The following is a 20,284-nucleotide window of genomic DNA, read 5'->3' as shown; positions in this document are numbered from 1 at the left end:
CAAATGAAATTCTAAGATTATTAAATCTTATGTACATAAAATACGTTTACACATATCAAATCTATTTCAAACGTTTATCATAACAAACAAACAAGTTACAAAAGCCCCACATAATAATTTACGTCAAAGGAGACACGTTCAAAAGACCCGTAAGTAACCCAATCAGGAATAAATGAGTGAATGAATAAATGGGCCGAAATATGCTCAGATTTATAACATCTGAGGAGACGAAATGAGTTACGCCGAAACTCATTTTCTCAATAGAAAAGTTTCTTGTTCGGTAAATGATGAAACATCAGATTAAATGTGAAGAGGATTTTGTTAGTATGATACTTTTCTTAGTATTGATTGCGTGTTGGTGCAGTGGTTACAAAAACTGCGTAGCAATAGCGGTAGGGTTAGACTTCTCCTCATGGCATATGATCGTAAGGGCCATGCAGATGCTTGTTGTGGTCAGCTACTGTACTGTGATTATGTAATAGACTCTCCTTGCAACTCTCACCTCTTGTTAAGAAACAACAGGGAGGGTAATTCGCCAAGTTTCTTTTTCTAGATTGGTGGGTTTGGTAATCTTAGAATTTAATCATTCACGCATCGATCGAAACCATTTCAGTTTTTATTTGTCTAAATTTATGGTGATACTAAATATACCGTATACATATTTTTGATTCAAATGACTCTTAATAGAACAAGCCTAAGAATGTCAAAAAGGCGTCTTACTCATTTGAATCTTTTCGATTATAATATCAAGTCACTGAAAGATGCTTTGTGTGCCTCAAGCTATTTTTGAGTACTTCCTTGAGTCTGTAATCCAGGTGAGATGAGACGGCGGTCATTTGAACGGAATATAAAGGAAATATTCTCATTTCTTTGGGAGCGGGATTATATATATTTTTAGTTGAATCTAGACAGATTTTAATAAGGGAAGCGAGACCTCATTTGCATGCGACGCCGATGCTCTAGTGTTTTGATTACGCGATTTCAACAACGTTGGATTTTTCTTATAAAACCCGTCCTTCGTGAAACTTTTTATATTTATACTACCTTTTTGGTTTTGGTTTTATTGAAATAAATACATCATATGTTGTGACCTACTCCATAGTTGCAGTGACGATAGAAACAGAGACATTTACACCTACGTTGATGAATGCTGTAGTCGTACGTATAGTCGCTTAAAACACCGACGGCTTGCGGATTCGATTCCCACTCGGGATGGATATTTGTATTTGTACAAATATTTCTTTCCGGTTATGATGTCTGTCCTAGTGGGACTCCCCGCTGTACCTCGGCACTCGAGCACGTAATGTAGTCGGTCCCGGTTGTTATAATAAATATTTGATAGCGATCGTTATTCATAGTAGGGAACATATTATTCGCCAACCCGCAATGGAGCAGCATGGTGCATTAAGCTCCAATCCTTCTTCTACACGGAGAAAGAGGCCTATGCCCAGTGGGACGTTACAGGCTGAATCTATGAATGGTAAGATGTTTTGTAATTTAAATTTGTAGACACACACTAGGGACAAAGAGTAGTAGAGGTCCTGTTATATGTACTAATAAGAATATTAATAATTGTACTAATACTTACTCATTATCCATCTATTTATTCTAACAACCTTAATTTTGTATTATTACTAAGATAACAAAATAAATTACTTTTATACAAAGTAATACGCGTAATTGTTTCATTTTGTACTTATATCTACCTTGATAAATGTCGTGCTGTAACACTGCGGCTACACGTAGCGTTACAGCACAACTCGCCTTAAGTATCAGCAGTCGTTGAATGTATTCCCACTTGGAGTAAAATTTTATAATTTTTGCACAAAAAGTTTGTTCTGGTCTGGATCACCGTCTTTCTAGGTTCTCCTGCATTGCCTCGAAGAGTATGTAAAGCTATCAGTCCTAAAATTCGATAAAATTATCCAAAAACCCGAAATAGATGAGCATGATGCATTTACTCCTACGCTTCAGAAGTTTATTTATTTCCATTCAGTTCACAACTTAGCTATTTTAAGGTTTTCTCTTGTTAAATAAAAATTATTGAAGTCTAGTTCACAAAACGGTCTACTCTTGGAACAAATCCAAGTGAATTGTAAAGAAATTAAATTTTTACAAAAATCTAAAACTGTTTCCACAGTAAAAACCGAGGTTAATAAAATATTCTTAACTCTTAGAAGTAGAATTTTTTAGAACATCTACAAAAATAATGAATTCATAATGAATAGTTTAGGAATTTAAGTAGTTAGGTATATTTGTAGTATTATATAGAAAATAAACTGAAGTTAGTTGGCAAATCTATATACTATGGGCTTTATTTTGTTTATTTTTCTGTGTAAATATATTTCAAGATTTGAAAATCGAATAAATTATTTTTCGTTTCAAAAACCAATTTTGTTATACCCCCTTCCCGTAACTTTGTTCCCTTGGAGTATTAAGGCTTATTTGTAAACCGGTTGTATCTATTCGGTAATATATACCAACCACTATAATTTTATATTTTATGCTTAAAAGCGAATTAATTTATGACTTAATGTCATTTTATTTACGTTCAAATAATTACGTAAATAAAATACAACAAGAAAACCTAATTCTAAGTATATATTGCCTCTGCAGGGAAGGAATCTGAAGCTTCTATTAAAAGCACAAAATCAGTCAGCTCTCTAAGGTCTAATATATAATCATTGGTTCAGAAAGTGATCAGAACTGGTTCAGTCACCGTTGTAGACATATAATTGTACGGCGTACAGATATTAGTTGTGGTCAGGGCATGTATTTGAATGTCGTTTGTTTCTAGACACCCAATACAGGTACATACCAACAGATGCCATTGATTTTGATTATCTTTTGTTTCATAATTTTTGAAATTAAATAACTTTTATCTTATTACTAAATAAATTAAACGATAAAGCTTTAGTTTCAAAATTTTAATAATTTTTATTTTACATTGAAAATTTCATTTTACATTCACCGAAAACTTATATAAAAATATTATAAAGTATACTTAAGTCTAGAAATTATAATTAAAATAATACTTAATGACATTAACTTCTATTGTTACTGGTAACAGTGGAATGTTATTAATGATGACGAGGTATTTGGAGTATACATTTATATGTATTTAAAGTATGACTATATTTTTAACGAAGAGTATTGTTAGAGATTACATGCACGGTAATTAATAATTTAAAATCATCTCAGATGAAGCGTCAAATACAATATGAGAATATCGAATAAAGAAAAGAACAAAAAAAAGTGTGTTGAAATGAAAATGTTAATTATTTTTAATGTTTACATTTCCTTAAATTTTTGGTGACAAAACGTATATACTATGTTTGTATGTTTGTGTACATAATGTACCTTATATACAGTTTGACAGTGTTTCGCAAAGATTTTAAATAAAGAACAAAGAAAATTTTATACATTTAACTTAAAATAACTTTGGGCTCGACGATTACGATGCATTTTTACAAAAAATCAAGCAAAAAAACAAACAAACATAGTCATTTAGAATATACAAAATACTTTAAAATTCAGAAAGTACGATGATTTTAAACACAGATTTACAGGCTGTACAAATTAAAATTTAAGAATACTCTACGTTAAAAATAAACCTATAAAAAAAATGATAACATTATATTTGTTGTCACTCAAAAGCTTCAATTAATATAATATTTTTAATACACTTTATTAAAATACACACATTTTTAAGCTAGCATCTCAAATTTACACGCATTTATTATTCAAATTATTATAGTATCTACTATAACTAAATATTTACAATTATTATTTATCTACAAGATTAAGTACTATTAGAAATATACTAATTATATCACAAAGTGCTAGTATTTGAATTTGAAAGAAGTATGAGTTACGTCGGCACAACCACAAGTATTATAGTTTTCTTTCGAAATCCCTATGAAGTTAGTATGGCATTCACGCAGTTGCCGGTTGACATTAGTGGATTAATCTGACGTGATACTTGAAAATTCATGATATTCATTCATTCATGAACTTTAGCAGGATCAAGCATTTTCGCAACGATGTAAGTAGAGATTGGTACACTAATAGCCAACGTATTAAATTATTCTTGTAAAAATCCACACGGATTATATTTTACGCTTGTACTGGATTAGAAACCTACGTATGTTGATATTGTTGAATCCTTGAAATATTAAAACATTACTGAATTAAATATACGACAGTTTTTATGATAATTTGTCAAGAGTACTAACTTAAAGCTGACAGTTATTAGAACATAGCCAATAGCTCTATTCCGATATTTAAATTAAGATACTTGCACCTGAGGCATTTTTCTGTTAATTTTAATTCATATAACATTAAAATGTACAAATCATCTTTTATTTATCTGACGGAAAACACAGTTCTTCTTGTTCCAATCGATTTTTTCTGGTCAAAATAATAATTATTTGTAGCCAGCAATAAATTATACTGTACATTTCTTTGTAAATATATTGAACTTAAAACAGAGTGATAGTTTAGACAGTTTATACCTACGTAATTTTTAAAAACATTTTCAGTCAAATAAAGAAAACAAACAAACTCAATTTGAATCAATTTAATATCACGTTATTTCTATCTGTTGTGACTTTAAAATTCTATACTAAGTCAAAAAAAAAAAAATGTCACGACATTACTATTTCAAAGTTTTTCGTATCGTTGAAACGATGCCAAATGCTTCGAATATTGAAAATATCAATAGTTGGCTACCGATACTACCGAAAAATATAATGCACAAAATCCACACGAATATATTTAACTAATATTTGGTACAGTGAATACAAAAACTCTTTTAATCAAATTACATTGATATTTTTTATTTTAACGCTATTTAAAACTAAAATTAAAATTATATTTAATTCACTGGTATTTACTACATTATAATTAGATAAATGTTTGAATGTGATAGCGTTATAAATACAATTAAAACCTTTTTATTCTCGTTTCAATCTGGATCCGACATTCCCATTGAAATATTCACGATCTATAGAATAATTTAATTATATATCCTTACCCAGTCTTTTTCATTTATTCAAATTAGCGATGATAACCAGTACGCTAAAAAGTCTCTTAGGAATAAACTATAAGCCCAATTACTAATTTAATTCACAATACTTATTATTACCAATGTCAACACTAAAGACAAATTCGATAAGATCATCAAACTCGAATTTGGTTGCCAATAGTTTTCGTCTTTCGATGATAGCATCAAAGAGTCTTCCCCGTTCTGAATTAACTCGCCCGGACAAAGCAACGATTCCGCAGGAATATCAACCAATGCTATTTCATTCGTAATGGGTTTTATCGTTGTCTCAGATTTATAAGATGGATTAGGATCTACGTATAGCTCTTCATCGTTTTCGTTTTGTTGGGAAATGTCACTGTTTGATTCTATTTCAAATAAATTTTCACTTTTCATTGATTTTACTTCTTTAACTACATCTTCATTAATATCGTCCTTTCCTTCAGGTTTCCCATGATTTTGAAAGCAAGTGACTTCATCGAGTGCCATTCTTAAAGGTTCACTTTTAGTTTCATTACGTAATAATTGAATCCAAGATAAACGGCAGTCACAGTTCAATTTATTACCTGAAAGAAACAAACATAGGACATGAAATTATATTCGGAAAATATGTATATCTAAAATATGTATGTACATATGAATAAATAAATAAAATAAAATAAATAAATCAAGAGTCTGGAAATTGTTGGCAAATATACATTGTTTTCGACGCTTTCAACTTAGTCGTTTTTACTAATGTATTAAGAACAAATATTTTATCAGATACATTTATGCCTTAGTCTCTTTGAATCTATGCTATTAACCGTAATAAGCGTAATGCAATAAAGATATTACGGGATTTATCCCGCGTGTCCACGGTCAACAAAAGTCGATAATAAAATTATCACGAGAACACGCCCGTTATGTTTGTTGATTTTTAATAATACATTTTTCATTGTGTCTAAATCGTGTTATTATGCCATTGTTGACTCGCTAAAGGGAACTGTTACACTCATTAATTGTCCTTAACGTTCGAGGGGTGCCTTCGCTTTTTGGTAGGGGATTAAATCCCCGTTGGGTATGCGGCATTGTTTGAGCAAAATATAGTTATTTATCTTTCAGTGAGTGTGTCCTAAGCAATCATGGTGTGCTATTAAATCCTAAATAACATGTTACTAGCGCCAAAAGTAATATTTACTTTATTTCTTATCGTAGAAAAAAAATAGTATTATGAAAGTAATAGAGAATATAACAAGGTAGTTAAATTTAAATTATGATTAAACTATGTATTTTTCTCTAGCGTCTTAATACAATTTTAATGATAGAATCATTTGTCTTCAAATATTTATTTATTTATACTCTTTGTTATAAACAAAAAAATTAAAACAATAACATATTACAAATAAAGAACGGTGTACAAAGGCGGTCCGCTAGAAGAGCGATAAGACCGCGAATATGTATATGTAAATAAAAAAAAATCTTTTTATATCAGATTTATTTTAGTTTAGGAAATATACACCAAATGACTCATTATCATGAGATAATATCATTATTTTTATTCCAGAAATATGAATTTTAATTTTTGTATTTTGGCCTAATAAATGGTTAATTTAAACATAATTATTAAATTTTCTACACAACACACTCTCATGTACTTATATACAATTTTTTATATCTAACCTACAATTTCATGTACATATGACGCCATAAACTTTTTCTTCCGATTCCTTCTAATTTTGCTGATTTATTTTTGGAGTTTTTGATTGTCATATAAGGCCCCCGATTTGAAAAAATATGAGGTGTAAAATTTACTGAACGAATGACCTCGTTACTTTTTTCGTGCCGCCATCGTATTTTTTTATTCATTTATTTACCAGTTGATATGGTATTAATATGTTTCTTAGACTAGTAAGCCTTTTTGTGCCTATTTAGATAGTCGATCTGAATGAGTAAATTCTAGTCGTGCGTCAGAGCTGACACACACACACCTTTTAATGAATAATTTCATATCTAGACTAATACTAATGAATAAAAAAGTACGATTATAGCTAAGTGTCCTCTAGTACTTTCTGATTGCAAATACTATTACAGTCAACGCGAGTTACAAAATTTTGAAATAAATCTAAATTATTCACAGATTTAGTGATAAGAATTTAATATCTCGTAATTATTTACATAAATTCCCTCAATAAATACTGTATTTTACTACAAACGCGCTCGCCCCCGTGTCTGCGTCCGCATTTGCAAGAATCCTGTAATTGCCTAAGTGAACAACGTACTGAATTTATAAAAGTCAGTTTTCTGTCTACATGCAGAAACTATCGATTTAATATCATGTTACCATTACCAAGTACTATGTTAAATATCTCAAGTTAATTAATAAAAGTTGCTAAATAACACTCTCAGAGAACATTACGTAAGTTTACTATGATTTTTCAAGTCACTATTAATCAAAAAATGGCTCGAAAGGATTTACATCGTGTACTTATTATTACATTACTTTCATAAACTAAAAAACTCGTCTCAAGTACCACTTATCTGAAGTATAAAAGCGCGCTCATAAAAAGTCACAATTGAAGCCACTAAAAATATTCGACAGCTTTGATAAATATATTCACAAGGGTTGAGCTGTCATTGGCTAGAGATTTGAAAGCCAATAGATGACTTTAATACGCACAAAATAATCTACATTTACAATTTAACTAGGGAATATTTCACCTAATAATGTTAAGTTATGAGTAATTAAATAACAAACTAAAAATCAACTTACCACTTAAATATAAAACCGAAGTCTTCATCTTCAAGTTCTCCATAATCGGCTTAATAGTTTCGTATGTCAATAATTCAATTTCATTATTCCTCAAATCTAATAGCTCGAGTCCTCTGACGCCTTCCAATAGTCCCTCGTTAATGGTTTGCAGTTGATTTCCAGTTATAGATAATTTTCTTAGCAAGGCGAGCCCGTCAAAAGCCCTCTCCGACAAATATTTCAATTCATTATTATCTAACAGAAGTTCATTTAGGTTCCATAATTCAGAAAATGTCAAATCTCCAATCATCGATAATTTATTCGATCTCAAATCCAATCTCGTCAAATTGCCCAGACCTTTAAATGTGTCTCTAGTTAAAACTGATATTAAATTTGCCTCGAGAACCAAATCGTTGAGAACGTTTAAATGTTCGAAACATCCATCGTGAGCGAGACTAATGCTGTTAAACGACAGATCGAGGTATCTAAGACTTGGTAAATCTACGAAAATGTCCCGCTGTATCTCGACCACTTTGTTCCCCTTTATCGTTAAGTTTACAAGCGATGGTAGGTTCGAGAATGCGGAAAAGTCTAATTCCACTATTTTATCATTCATCAGTGTTATTTCTCTTAGCGTTGACATGTTTGTGAATGTCTTTTTCTCGATTTTGTTTAATGTCGCGTAGTGTATGTAGAGCTTCTGCAATCTCTTTAAACTTTGGATTACTTGTAAGGGGATGAATCTGAGTGCACCATCTGACCTTACGTTAAACGTTAATCTCTCAAGGTACGGTTGTGAGCTGAAACTAGACCAAACGGGATCGCTTTCGTCGATTCCTCCGTTAAAAACCCAGCAGTCCGCTCGTGTAGCGGTCTTTATCGACGTGTTTTCACAATAGCAGTGCACTTTTGATTCTCTGTTTGTTATCTCGCACATGTTATCTTTAGCCGGAGCAGCGTGATACCTACGTTCTGTTTTATCTCTACGTTTTTCATTTAGCCGGCTTTCAGCTAATGATATTTGCACAGAGGTCAGCGCAAGAGCCAGGAGTAAATATTGGATGAGCTTCATGTTAGCAGCTTTTTCGGTATAGTAGTAATCTGTAACAAATAAAAAAAAACATTCAAGCGATATTGCTTTTCATACAAATAACACTTATTACCCTTTCAAATTTTATATTACTGCAGAGAAAGTTTGTGTAGAAAAACTTCATTATTTAGTATTGGTATAAAGTTAATCGTCCACTACGGGCTATTTTTTGTCATTGCTTCGCTTAAGTTTTAATAATAAAGTAAAGTAATATTAAGTAAATATAGCTTTACATGACCTATTAGTAAATATAGCTTTATATGACCTATTATTGACCAAGTATACTGCAGTGGACGTTCCATTGCATGTGTGCTCCCGAAAAGCAACTGTCAGGGGAGAGTGGAGACGGATCGTCAGGCGTGTGACTGGGAAGTGATGACCACGACCGCTCTGACAAGAGTGTAATGTAAGAGATGTATAGCTTTATATGATTATATTGATTGATGATTATAATGTAAAAAGAATAATGATTAAACAAAAATCGAGGTGAGTGTAAACCATTACTATCGAAATATTTGCATTTAACTTGAATTACCCTAGGTTACTCATAGTAGGGAATATATTCGCCAACCCGCAGTGGAGCAGCGTGGTCGATTAAGCCCCGACCTTTCTCCTACATGATCAAAGAGGCCTATGCCCAGCGGTGGGATATGACAGCCTGAACCCATCCTTCCATCCTTCCACCCGTCCATCCGTCCACCCGTCCATCAGTCCATCCGTCCATCCGTCCATCCGTCCATCCTTCCATTTGTCCATCTATCCTATATTTACAATATAATCCCTACTAATATTATAAATCTAAATTTGTTTGTTACGTTTTAACTTGGGAGGGAACTTGGAGGTATTAGAAGCAACATAGGATACTTTTAAAAAAAAAAAACAATGCAAGCGAAGCTGTGGGTAAAAGCTAGTATCTAATAATCTATCGTAAATCACATTTACGACAATTTTGAAAATTATATGTGCCTACTTTTGTATATTAACCGGTGGCGGTGGAATGTTATTTACATGTTAGTTTTTCAAAATTTAATCTGTAGTCAAAATCAGGGAGATAGAATATTCGAACCTTACACTAAGTATAATCGGGGCAAAATATCTTTAAACTGTAGCCATAAATAGTTGTATCCGATTATTAGTTTCATAATAACACTAAGAATATTTTATTGAAAGTTAAAAATGTATAAAATTGACGAACTCTTTAAAATATTGAAAATTATTCATTAAAAAAAATTGTACTTCAAAAAAAAAAAACCTTTTGCGTAATTATCCATGTATAAAAAACAATAACGTATCACGAGATGAAACGAACACTCGTATCAACATCAATGTCATTATTAAACTCTGAAACATATTGTTTGTTCGTATATTTTATTACAGAGCCCATTAAATGTTAATTATTCACGAAAAGCATATTGCGTTTTATTACGGTACACCGGAATTAAATAGCTCTTAGCATTCATCGCCCTAAATTTATCCCATATAAACATTTTACGATCTTGTCATATTGAGTTATAGAAGTATTCTTTTGCGTTATTCCAATGAATTTGTCATATTTGAAAGCGACATTGTTTCAGGTTATTGGTATTATTTTTACGTAATGAACGAATACGCCAAATGTATGGTAAATTTAAAATTTCGACTTTTTTCGTTAAAATCTAATATATGTAAGGCATTCTTTAATATTACTAGATTTTTTTCTTACTTTTATAAAAGACATATGAAATCACACTCCTCACATTCCACGACCCATAGTAAGCCTCATTTTAATAATAATAATAATAATAACTTTATTTTTTAAACACACTGATCCTAACACACATTATACATATAACATCAGAGGCAGGCATTACATTTAAAGTCTTAAATCTAATAAATACAATATTTGAGAATAATCCAAAAACACACCCAATACATTCGCAAACGCCAACATCACGATAAACGTCTGTGTGACCTATACAAATATTTATCCTGAATAAGTATTATGGATTCATGACCACTAGCGTAAAGCCAATTAGTATGACCACTGCACCATTCCAACAAACCATTACAAATATTATGAAAATAAATATATTAATAAAAAAAAAAAATCGCCAAAATGTATCTCTACTTCCTACGACTGAACCAAATTCCATAAATTTTTCGTTTACGCTAAATAGGACAAGACAAGGATTAAAAAAAAAAACAATATGGCGTGCTAACTTTACCGGGTTATGAATTAAGAACAGTTTATTTTCATTACGATCATTAATAGTTTTTGACGTAAAATACGCACCGATGCACTTAGGTTAATTTGTGGGGTGTGGAACTACCGGCGTATCGTGTGTGTGACTCATTCAGCTCCCTCGTTTGCTTTGAGCGTAAATGACTGTTTATCAAGTCAATACCTCGTTGAGTATCAAACAAACGCAAACAGATTGGCTTTAAAAGTCAAAGTCTAAAGACTTTCGCGGCGATAAAAATAGAAGTGGTGTTCTATTGAATGTTTTATTGGTTGCGTCGTTACGTTGTACTTATTTTTGTGTATACGTATTGTGTAAAATATTTTAATAAAATTATTTATTTTAAATTTAATAACAACATTTATAGGAGACTTAACGAATAAACTACTGGTAAAATAACTATAGGTACTGTGTGGCTACGGTACTAAAGAATACAGCCACCCCCTCTCTTCCCGTGGGTGTCGTAAGAGGCGACTAAGGGATAATACAGTTCCGCTACCACCTTAGAACTTAAAAAGCCGACCGGTGGCGGGATAACCATCCAACTGCTGGCTTTGAAATACACAAGCCGAAGACGGGCAGCAGCGTCTTCGGTGCGACAAAGCCAGTACTGCGGTCACCAACCCGCCTGCCCAGCGTGGTGACTATGGGCTAAACACATGAGTTCACGTTATTTTTGGCGTAAACTTGTGGAGGCCTATGTCCAGCAGTGGACTGTATATGTAATGATAACGAATAATCGCAAACATATTTTGTCAATGTAAATCGTCATTATAGTACTTGTAACAATGCTTTATTTTATAAGTCTAATATTTTTTTCTTCATTAAAATTCTTCAAAAATTCTTGATTATTAAATTCTTATCTTTGTAATTAGTTTATTAAAGCATATTTGTTAGTAAATAACTTTAATCTGAAAAAGGTTATTACTTAATTATTATTTATTCTAATTAGAGCGTCACTTGTTTTACTGAGACGACCTCGTCAAGTCGTCAATGAATCTGGGACAGATAAAAAGAGGATCTTTTGTTGTCCTAAACGACTATTGTATTGGATTCTTCTAGCCCTTCACGATTGCGCTTTAATTAAAAAAGTTTTGATGATTTTTTTTTCAACAAGTGTCTTTTTTTAATTTGGACTTAATCTTTTAATTTCTTCAAAATGTTCACGCTCTTTAGAAACAGCCATTTCGTCTTTGTCTTCGATGTTATTCATTTCGTTATTCTAAAGGAAAAATAAAAGTATGTATAGATTTTAATATTAAAACGTCTTCGCTTACTTTTGGATGCCGAAGTTCGATCTTTCTTTGAAGATGTTTGAAGAGACAATTTTACGATTGTAGATAAAGTTCGAGCAGGTAAAATGGAGCTACTTTTTATCGAGTTTTGTACGTCCGTGTTGTTACTTTGTCTCTTTAAAGGTAATTTAAGGCATCGATATTATATGATTGAGAATGACTAGAATATTTTCGACGAATTATAAAACTAATTGTAAGGCGTTGTTGAAACTCTTGGTACTTTTTTAATAAATATTTTATGGATTTCTTTGATGTTTACGACGACTTATTTATTAAAGAAATTCTTATTAAAGTTTTTGGTATTATTTAAGATAAATACACAATTCTTAGTTTGACATTTTATTCAATCTAATATTAATAAACATAATATATCAGTTGTCATATTATAACTTATTTTGTTTTTGAAAAGCTTTTAAATAATTAAATGACGAATGAACAGCTTCGCTCATATCACTTCATTTGCTAAAATTTTCGCAGCAATTTTTTATCATAATAAACTTGTATGACAACTTAATTTTTAATAATTAAAAATTTTTATAATAAAAATTAAATATAGTAATATTATATATACTTCATCCTGTTTACTTAGAGCTTATTAATTCTATACAAACAATTATTCCTTTTCAATATTACAAAATACTAGCATGAACAGATAACATTTATTTATGTGTCTGCTTGCTTCTAATAAGAAACGCTGTTCAATATAACAGGAGCTGGATTTGGGCGTGCATTTCAATTAGAAGATCTAAAATATTCAAGTTAGTCCAAACACCTTAAAGTGCTTCTGAGAGGGTTGGTGGGTATTTACAAATAGCGTTTCGTCTGAGCTTGTGATTCGTTATTTATTTAGTTTGTTAATTGTCTTAGAAAGGAGAGTCATATTAATACGCTAGCCATCTGATACCAGGATCAAATCTATGAAGTGATATGAAAATAATATTTATTATAATTATATTATCGTTAGTCGTATCTTTTTTATTGACAAAATACACAAATTACAGTTAGACCACCAATTCTCAAGTCAATTATTTTGCTTTTAATGTTTACCGTCTGCTTCAACACTAACTTTGTAACTTAAATTGTTTTGATATAAAATAAACAGTTTTGTTTATAAAAAGAAAACAAACGAGAGATGTAACTAAAACTTCTGGTAGAGATCACACCTATATCGCAAATTTAAAAACCTATAAACACTAAAGTACTACTGATATTTGATTTTTTATCTTACAAAATGGTTTACTTATCACACTATATATGGCATAATTGAATACCCTTCGCTTGTATCCACGCTGTACAAGGGATCCTCCTATATACGTTTCTATACAAACACTGTTTTAATTTTCCAAATGAAGCTAACGCTACTCTTATCACACAAAGCACTGAGAGTTTAATGATCAATATCTCAAAGTGAAATAACTCTAGATACCGAAAACCTCGATTCTCTTTAAGTAAAATATCTATGAAACGTTTCGTGCGAGATAAACGAAGGAATAGAAGCAAATTAATCTTCTACACACGATGCGATCACAAAACAAACCAGCTACTGATTAGATACAGACAAAGGATTGAGTAAATGAATTGAACGGTTCATGGAAATACGTATTGAATGTATTCAACTATTTCGTGACGAGTTTTGATTGGTTTTTATGATTTAAAAACGTATTTTGAAAAATATTAACTCCTTAATATTTTTTTTTTAATACCGAATATTTTTTGGTAGAAGTTAATTTAATATTTAACAGAAATCTCTCAAAATGTACTCGTCAAAGTTACTTCGTAATGTAATGCGCCGTTCGTCGCATCTTCTCGACAACTACATAGGTCTTGAGTTCTTGACAGATGCGGGTTCATCATTACTGACTGTTTAATAGATCAAGGGTTAATTTTACATTTGTCTAAAAGTTTTGTATGGTAAATTAAGCTATACTTACGCCAAACATTTTTCCATTTTCGTTCTTTCGCGACCGATATCCAGATTAGATTTGTATAAAGCAATGAGACTTTGATAAGCTATATTTCGTCAAATGAACATTTTCATTTTACTAATATTTTATGCCTACACGTAATGCATCCATTTTTTTTATTTAAGCGTTTAAGAGAACACGTAAAAAAATGTGTGTGTCAGCTCCGACGCACGACTGGTGTTTACTCCTTCAGATCGACTGTCTAAATAGGCACAAAAAAGGCTTACTAGTCTAAGAAAAAGATTAATACCATACCAAATGCTAAATAAACGAATCGAATAATGCCATCTAGATAGCGTTATTAGAAAACAATGTTGGCGTCATAAGAAACGTAACGAGGTCATTCGTTCAGTAGATTTTACTACTTATATTTTTTTCATAACGGGGTCTTATATGGAGATCGATTCTTAAGGAGTAAATTATTTGTAGAACAGATGATGTAATCTATTTATGGACAAATAATACATTATAAGGCCTTAAATCTCGGAAATCAGTTATACAAGGGGATTACCCCACAGCATCGTTCTTTAGACGAGAAAAAAAAAAAACGTTATAAATATACCTCTTAACAAATTCCCGGAACCTTACCTTATCAATATTAACATTTTCGTTTTAGTTCGAAGTCGGAAATGAAACATCTTCCCATAGAGTCCAACGAGAAAATGCACAAAAACGTTTTCTCAAGCAAATTTCGTAAACAATATACTTTTCATAAGGACTTGGAATTTTTTCATCAAGTCTCTTTATCGAGGCAACCAAGTATGACTTGGCGAGGGATCAAGGCTGCTTTTCATTCTTGATATTAGAAGGAAATAGAATTATAATACAGAATTCCATTTAACGAATACGTTATAGTGTTGTATTGTTCATACAGGAAAAAAATATATGTTTTTGTAAAGTGACAAGCTATTTTTGTGCGTAAAAAAACAAAATTGATAAAAAATATTAAAATCGGTTAATTTCATAACAATTCAATTTGATGTAACATTTTACTCGGGGTGAAAAAACTGAACACGAACTTTGAGGTTTGTAGGACATAGCCACATTTATAATTGCTAAAATGTGTCATATTTTAACAACTGAAATAAATATAATGTTTCGAGCTTTTGTGGAGTATTTAATAGTTGATGGAACAGAGAGATTTCGTGGAAGTTAATTTGATGTATAAATTGCTAACTACGATAAATTTATATTTGATAACTTCAAAATTTATCCGTTTTTACTAAGTACAGAAGTAATAAAAGTAAAAAAATATTTTGGAAAATGAAAAAAAAAAAAGATAAAGCTTATATAAATTTAAGGTTTTGGGTAAACTATAATATTTTATTTGTTTGAATCATTTAAATTTTATATTATACAAGCTGACTGGATATATAAAAAATGTTTAGATTTTCTTTTATCCAAACCATATCCTGACAATTTGAATGAACAAAAAAAAATTTTTATTCAATTTGGTGAAATCGATGGAAATTTATGCGCGTACATACTTGTTTTACGATTTATTTATATTTATGTAAAAGTTTGTTATCACAGAAATTGACGCAAGAAAAGATAAAAGCAAGTTAGTACTAAGATCCCAAGTATCTTGTTTCTAATAACTGTTGAGGGTAACATCTAGTTATAATTTTTTCCTGTTCATAAGCCGATCTTGAAACACCGAAGGAGATTTCCCGTTGAAATTAATCTCTTAAGATGCTTGCACACTCGTTTAAGAGTAAAATTTAATGCGTAGTATATTAAATACTCTTCGGATATTAAAATGTAAAAGATAATAAAAAACATTCAGGAAAGTTTTTTGTAAAATAATGTTGAAATTATAATAAAATGTATAAACAACTTTTTATGCTATTAATAATTATAATATTTTGCTTTGTTTACTGTTACACATAACATTGCAGCTCGTGGTGTGATATAAGTATAAAATACTGTCGAACGTTGTCCATATTAAAATAAAATGCTTTGAAACAACACGGATAAACAGACATCAATAATATATTTATAATAGGACAAATAATTTTGTTTTTAGTTGTGTTACGAAGATTATATTGAATACAAATTAATTAGTATAAAATTCAAAAACACTGTCATTTTTCAAAATTTTATATATATTGTTTATAATGTGAGTACCCAATGCATACGTCATGAAACGTTTATCAAGCCTTTTTGTTAACTACATTTATTCATCTTTTGTGGTCTGAATATTTCATATAAGCACGGAATTCACTTTCCTGTGCCACGCGAAAGCTGTAAGTCTAGCGATATAAGCTCGATGGATGTGCTCCGCACGCGAAGTTGTTTTTTTAATAATATATATCTACCATTCTTATTTAAGACTGATATATTTTTTATATATTATGGGAATACCATATGTGTTTTTAACCGACTTCCAAAAAAGGAGGAGGTTCTCAATTCGACTGTATTTTTTTTCTTTTTTTTTATGTATGTTACATCAGAACTTTTGACTGGGTGGAGTGATTTCGACGTATTTCCTTTTAATCGAAAGGTGGTGTGTGCCAATTGGTCCCATTTAAATTTATTTGAGATCTAACAACTACTTTTTGAGCTACATCTAATAATGCGTTTTTACTTGACGCTTTTCTCGTCGACCTACGTTGTATTATAGCACATAACTTTCTACTGGATGTACCGATTTTGATCATTCTTTTTTTGTTGAAAAGGAGATATCTCAAGTTTAGTACCATGATAAGGAAACCAGGATCTGATGATGGGATCTCAGAGAAATTGATGGAAATTCTTGAAAATCAGCAATAACTTTTTACTGGGTGTACCGATTTTGATAATTCTTTTTTTGTTGGAAAGGAGATATCCCTAGTTTGGTACCATGATAAGAAAACCAGGATCTGATGATGGGATCCCAGAGAAATCGAGGGAACTTCTTGAAAATCCGCAATAACTTTTTACTGGGTATACCGATTTTAATAATTTTTAATTTAATCGAAAGCTGATGTTTGTCATGTGGTCACATATAAATTTTATTGAGATCTGATAACTACTTTTTGAGTAATCTTTGATAACGCGCAGTTACTTGACTATTTTTTCGTCGATCTACGTTGTACTACTCGTCGATGTAATTGAAGTCGGTTTTTTTTCGTTTGCGAGCAAACACAATTATGTAAGGATAAGAGAAGAAATGTCCCGGCCTCATATAGCTGAAGCGAATGACTTAGATTAGTGCGTGACCGCGACGTCTGCAACTTACTTAAAACGTAGAAAAACAGCACAAAAGGTACATACTTTATATTACCAAGACCCTTAACACATAAATTTAAGTTTGACAATGAATATAAGAGGAAACGGCGACAGATCCTATGAAAAAAAAAATGTCGTCACAATAACTGTGCAATAAGTATACCGAGAATAAACTTGACGGTAATTTTGCAATTATTTTTTTGTTTAGTGAGTCACGGGAAATATAACCAATTTTTGGATTTCAACAAAAGGGCGATCACAAACGGTATTCACTAACTACCTGTAACCGTTTCTTACCTGCTATTTCTTTTATAGGCGGGATGCTGTTCACAAATACTGGTAAAAAAAATGTTACCTGGCTAATTGTGAACACAATCAAGAATCAGTATAAATTTCAATTGACTCAAATAATCTTTAAAATGGTGGACAACGTTGTGTTGAACAAAAGCACACTTAAGTATTTCGTCTTATACCTATTTAAAATTGTAAACATACGAGTACTCATTCACAACGAACACTTGGTATATACAACTTCCAAAATTATAATTATTAATTACGTATACATTTATAATTATTAAAATTGTATTTTTATTACTCACCCAAATCAAACATTTTATACTATAGATTGTTTTCTAATGTTGGCGCGAATTCACTCATTATAATAAAACTCACATTATAATGAAACAACTTTTTTGGATTTTATCGCGGTTTATAACCGTGGCTATATTCTTTCCCCCTCTCTTCCCGTGGGTGTCGTAGAGGCGACTAAGGGATAACACAGTTCCTCTACCATCTTGGAACTTGAAACCGACCGATGGCGGGATAACTATCCAACTGCTGGCTTTGAAATACACAGGCCGATGACGGGCAGCAGCGTCTTCGGTGCGACAAAGCCAGCCCTGCGGTCACCAATCCGCCTGCCCAGCGTGGTGACTATGGGCAAAACACATGAGTTCACGTTATTTTTGGCGTAAACTTGTGGAGGCCTATGTCCAGCAGTGGATTGTATAGGCTGTAATGATTATAACCGTGACCATGGTTACTAAATAGTATCCGAAACGTCGGGCATGTAAAAATCCTAATAAACTGGCATAAAATCCGAAAAAACTGTTTCATTTTATACAATATATTAAAGTTTTGATATATTCTTTTTTAATTTGAAGTCGGTTTATTTGGTTAGATTACAAATTTAACCATTACGAAGGATTAAACATTAAGCAAATACAATTTGAGGTCAATATAAACTTAGAGATGGAGTATGAAGGGTATTATATCATTTAGTCACTCTTGCAAAATTGATGTAACTCGACTCTATCACCGAATTCAAGTTTTGAGGAAGCTTAAGTTCAAGATCCAGTTTTCACTTAAGGCAATTAGTTGTATTAACGTGAACATTTGATTGATGGGTACAAGAAACAATATATTACTAACTTAAGCTATTCGTGTATCAGTGAGATTAGTTTAATCATTTTAGTTATAATTTTGGTTATATATATAAGCACGACTAATTGATAGGTAGTGTAAGAAGGCTTATGTACAATACAAATTGATATTATAATGGACCCAATTATTTTGATTATCATTATATGTTATTTATATTGACAGGTTTTGAGAGAGTTAGTTTAACAAGAATTGATACCAAATTTACCTTGTATAAGCATATCGTTTATTTTCAAAGTTTAAAAAAGACCTTTATGATTAAGCAACCGTATTCAATAAATTATTTTCAAAATTTGACCCGAATATTAAAATGGAAATGAGTTCTATCACAAACAAAACAACAAGTTAAAGTAAGAATGAATATTAAGTTTTTACAAAATAAATAGAAGCATAACTCTGTATTTACGAAGCTATCTAGCGGCCGTGTTCATTCGACAAACACCCGAAGAACTTTTCAACAGATAAAGGGACTCTACCTAAATATAGAAAATAATAAAAATACTTTTTTTTTCTCTCTTTCGAAATAAATGTTATCATTCGTGCTAATGGATAAAGTACGTTTGGTATGTTTTACTGTCAGGTCATGAAACACAAATAGAGAAAAAAAGAACAGTACATAAAATAGGTTTTATAATTTATATTTTTATATCGCTTCAGCTTCTAATATCCCACTGCTGGACACAGGCCTCTTTCCCCATGTAGGAGAAGGATCAGGTAGAATTGGATCTTAATCCACCACGCTGCTCCAATGCGGGTTGGCGGATATATTCCTAACTATGAGTAAAGATTGCTATCAGGTGGACATGATAACAACCGGGACCGACGGCTTAGCGTGCTCTCAGATATTTTTTTTATATAAAAAAATATTATTTTTTCAATTAAAATATTAGAGGTTAAGACTCCATATATGCCATGTTTACTTAGTAGATGGTAAAAATTTGTCATACTTATTTCCAACTTCAATTTACCTTTATTCATACATATGAATAGTTTGAATATTGACAAAAAACATGATAGCAATAAAATTCCCACAAAATGAAACTGCAACCGAGTGAAAATTCCTCAAAACTCAATACTTTGAAAACAACAAAGTCAATAGGAAATAGCGTGTAAGCCAACCAGTTTATAAAATGAAGATGGGAAAAGAATCCTGTTATAATACCCCCATCAGACGTGTATCCGTACAAAATCCTAGAAACAGTACTGCGAGAACTCACTTAAGTTTATTATGTAATGCTCTTATATTGCTGGAAGTATTTTATTTTACAATTCTCAAATGGAAATTAAAGAGGGC

At 31.3% G+C, this 20,284-nt stretch overlaps 1 protein-coding gene across 1 annotated transcript; it reads right to left on the bottom strand.

Annotated features, from left to right (window-relative positions):
* Positions 1-5,122: 5,122 nt before the first annotated feature.
* LOC123661205 (connectin-like) lies at positions 5,123-8,844 on the bottom strand. Its single transcript, XM_045596192.1, has 2 exons — positions 7,794-8,844; positions 5,123-5,610 (listed from the first exon to the last, which is right to left on the bottom strand). Exons 1-2 carry the CDS (start codon positions 8,842-8,844, stop codon positions 5,123-5,125), a joined length of 1,539 nt encoding a protein of 512 aa, XP_045452148.1.
* Positions 8,845-20,284: the final 11,440 nt, after the last annotated feature.

The sequence above is a fragment of the Melitaea cinxia genome, chromosome 16 (assembly GCF_905220565.1).
Source record: "Melitaea cinxia chromosome 16, ilMelCinx1.1, whole genome shotgun sequence".
Lineage (NCBI taxonomy): Eukaryota > Metazoa > Arthropoda > Insecta > Lepidoptera > Nymphalidae > Melitaea > Melitaea cinxia.
This window is presented reverse-complemented; position numbering and strand designations above follow the sequence as displayed.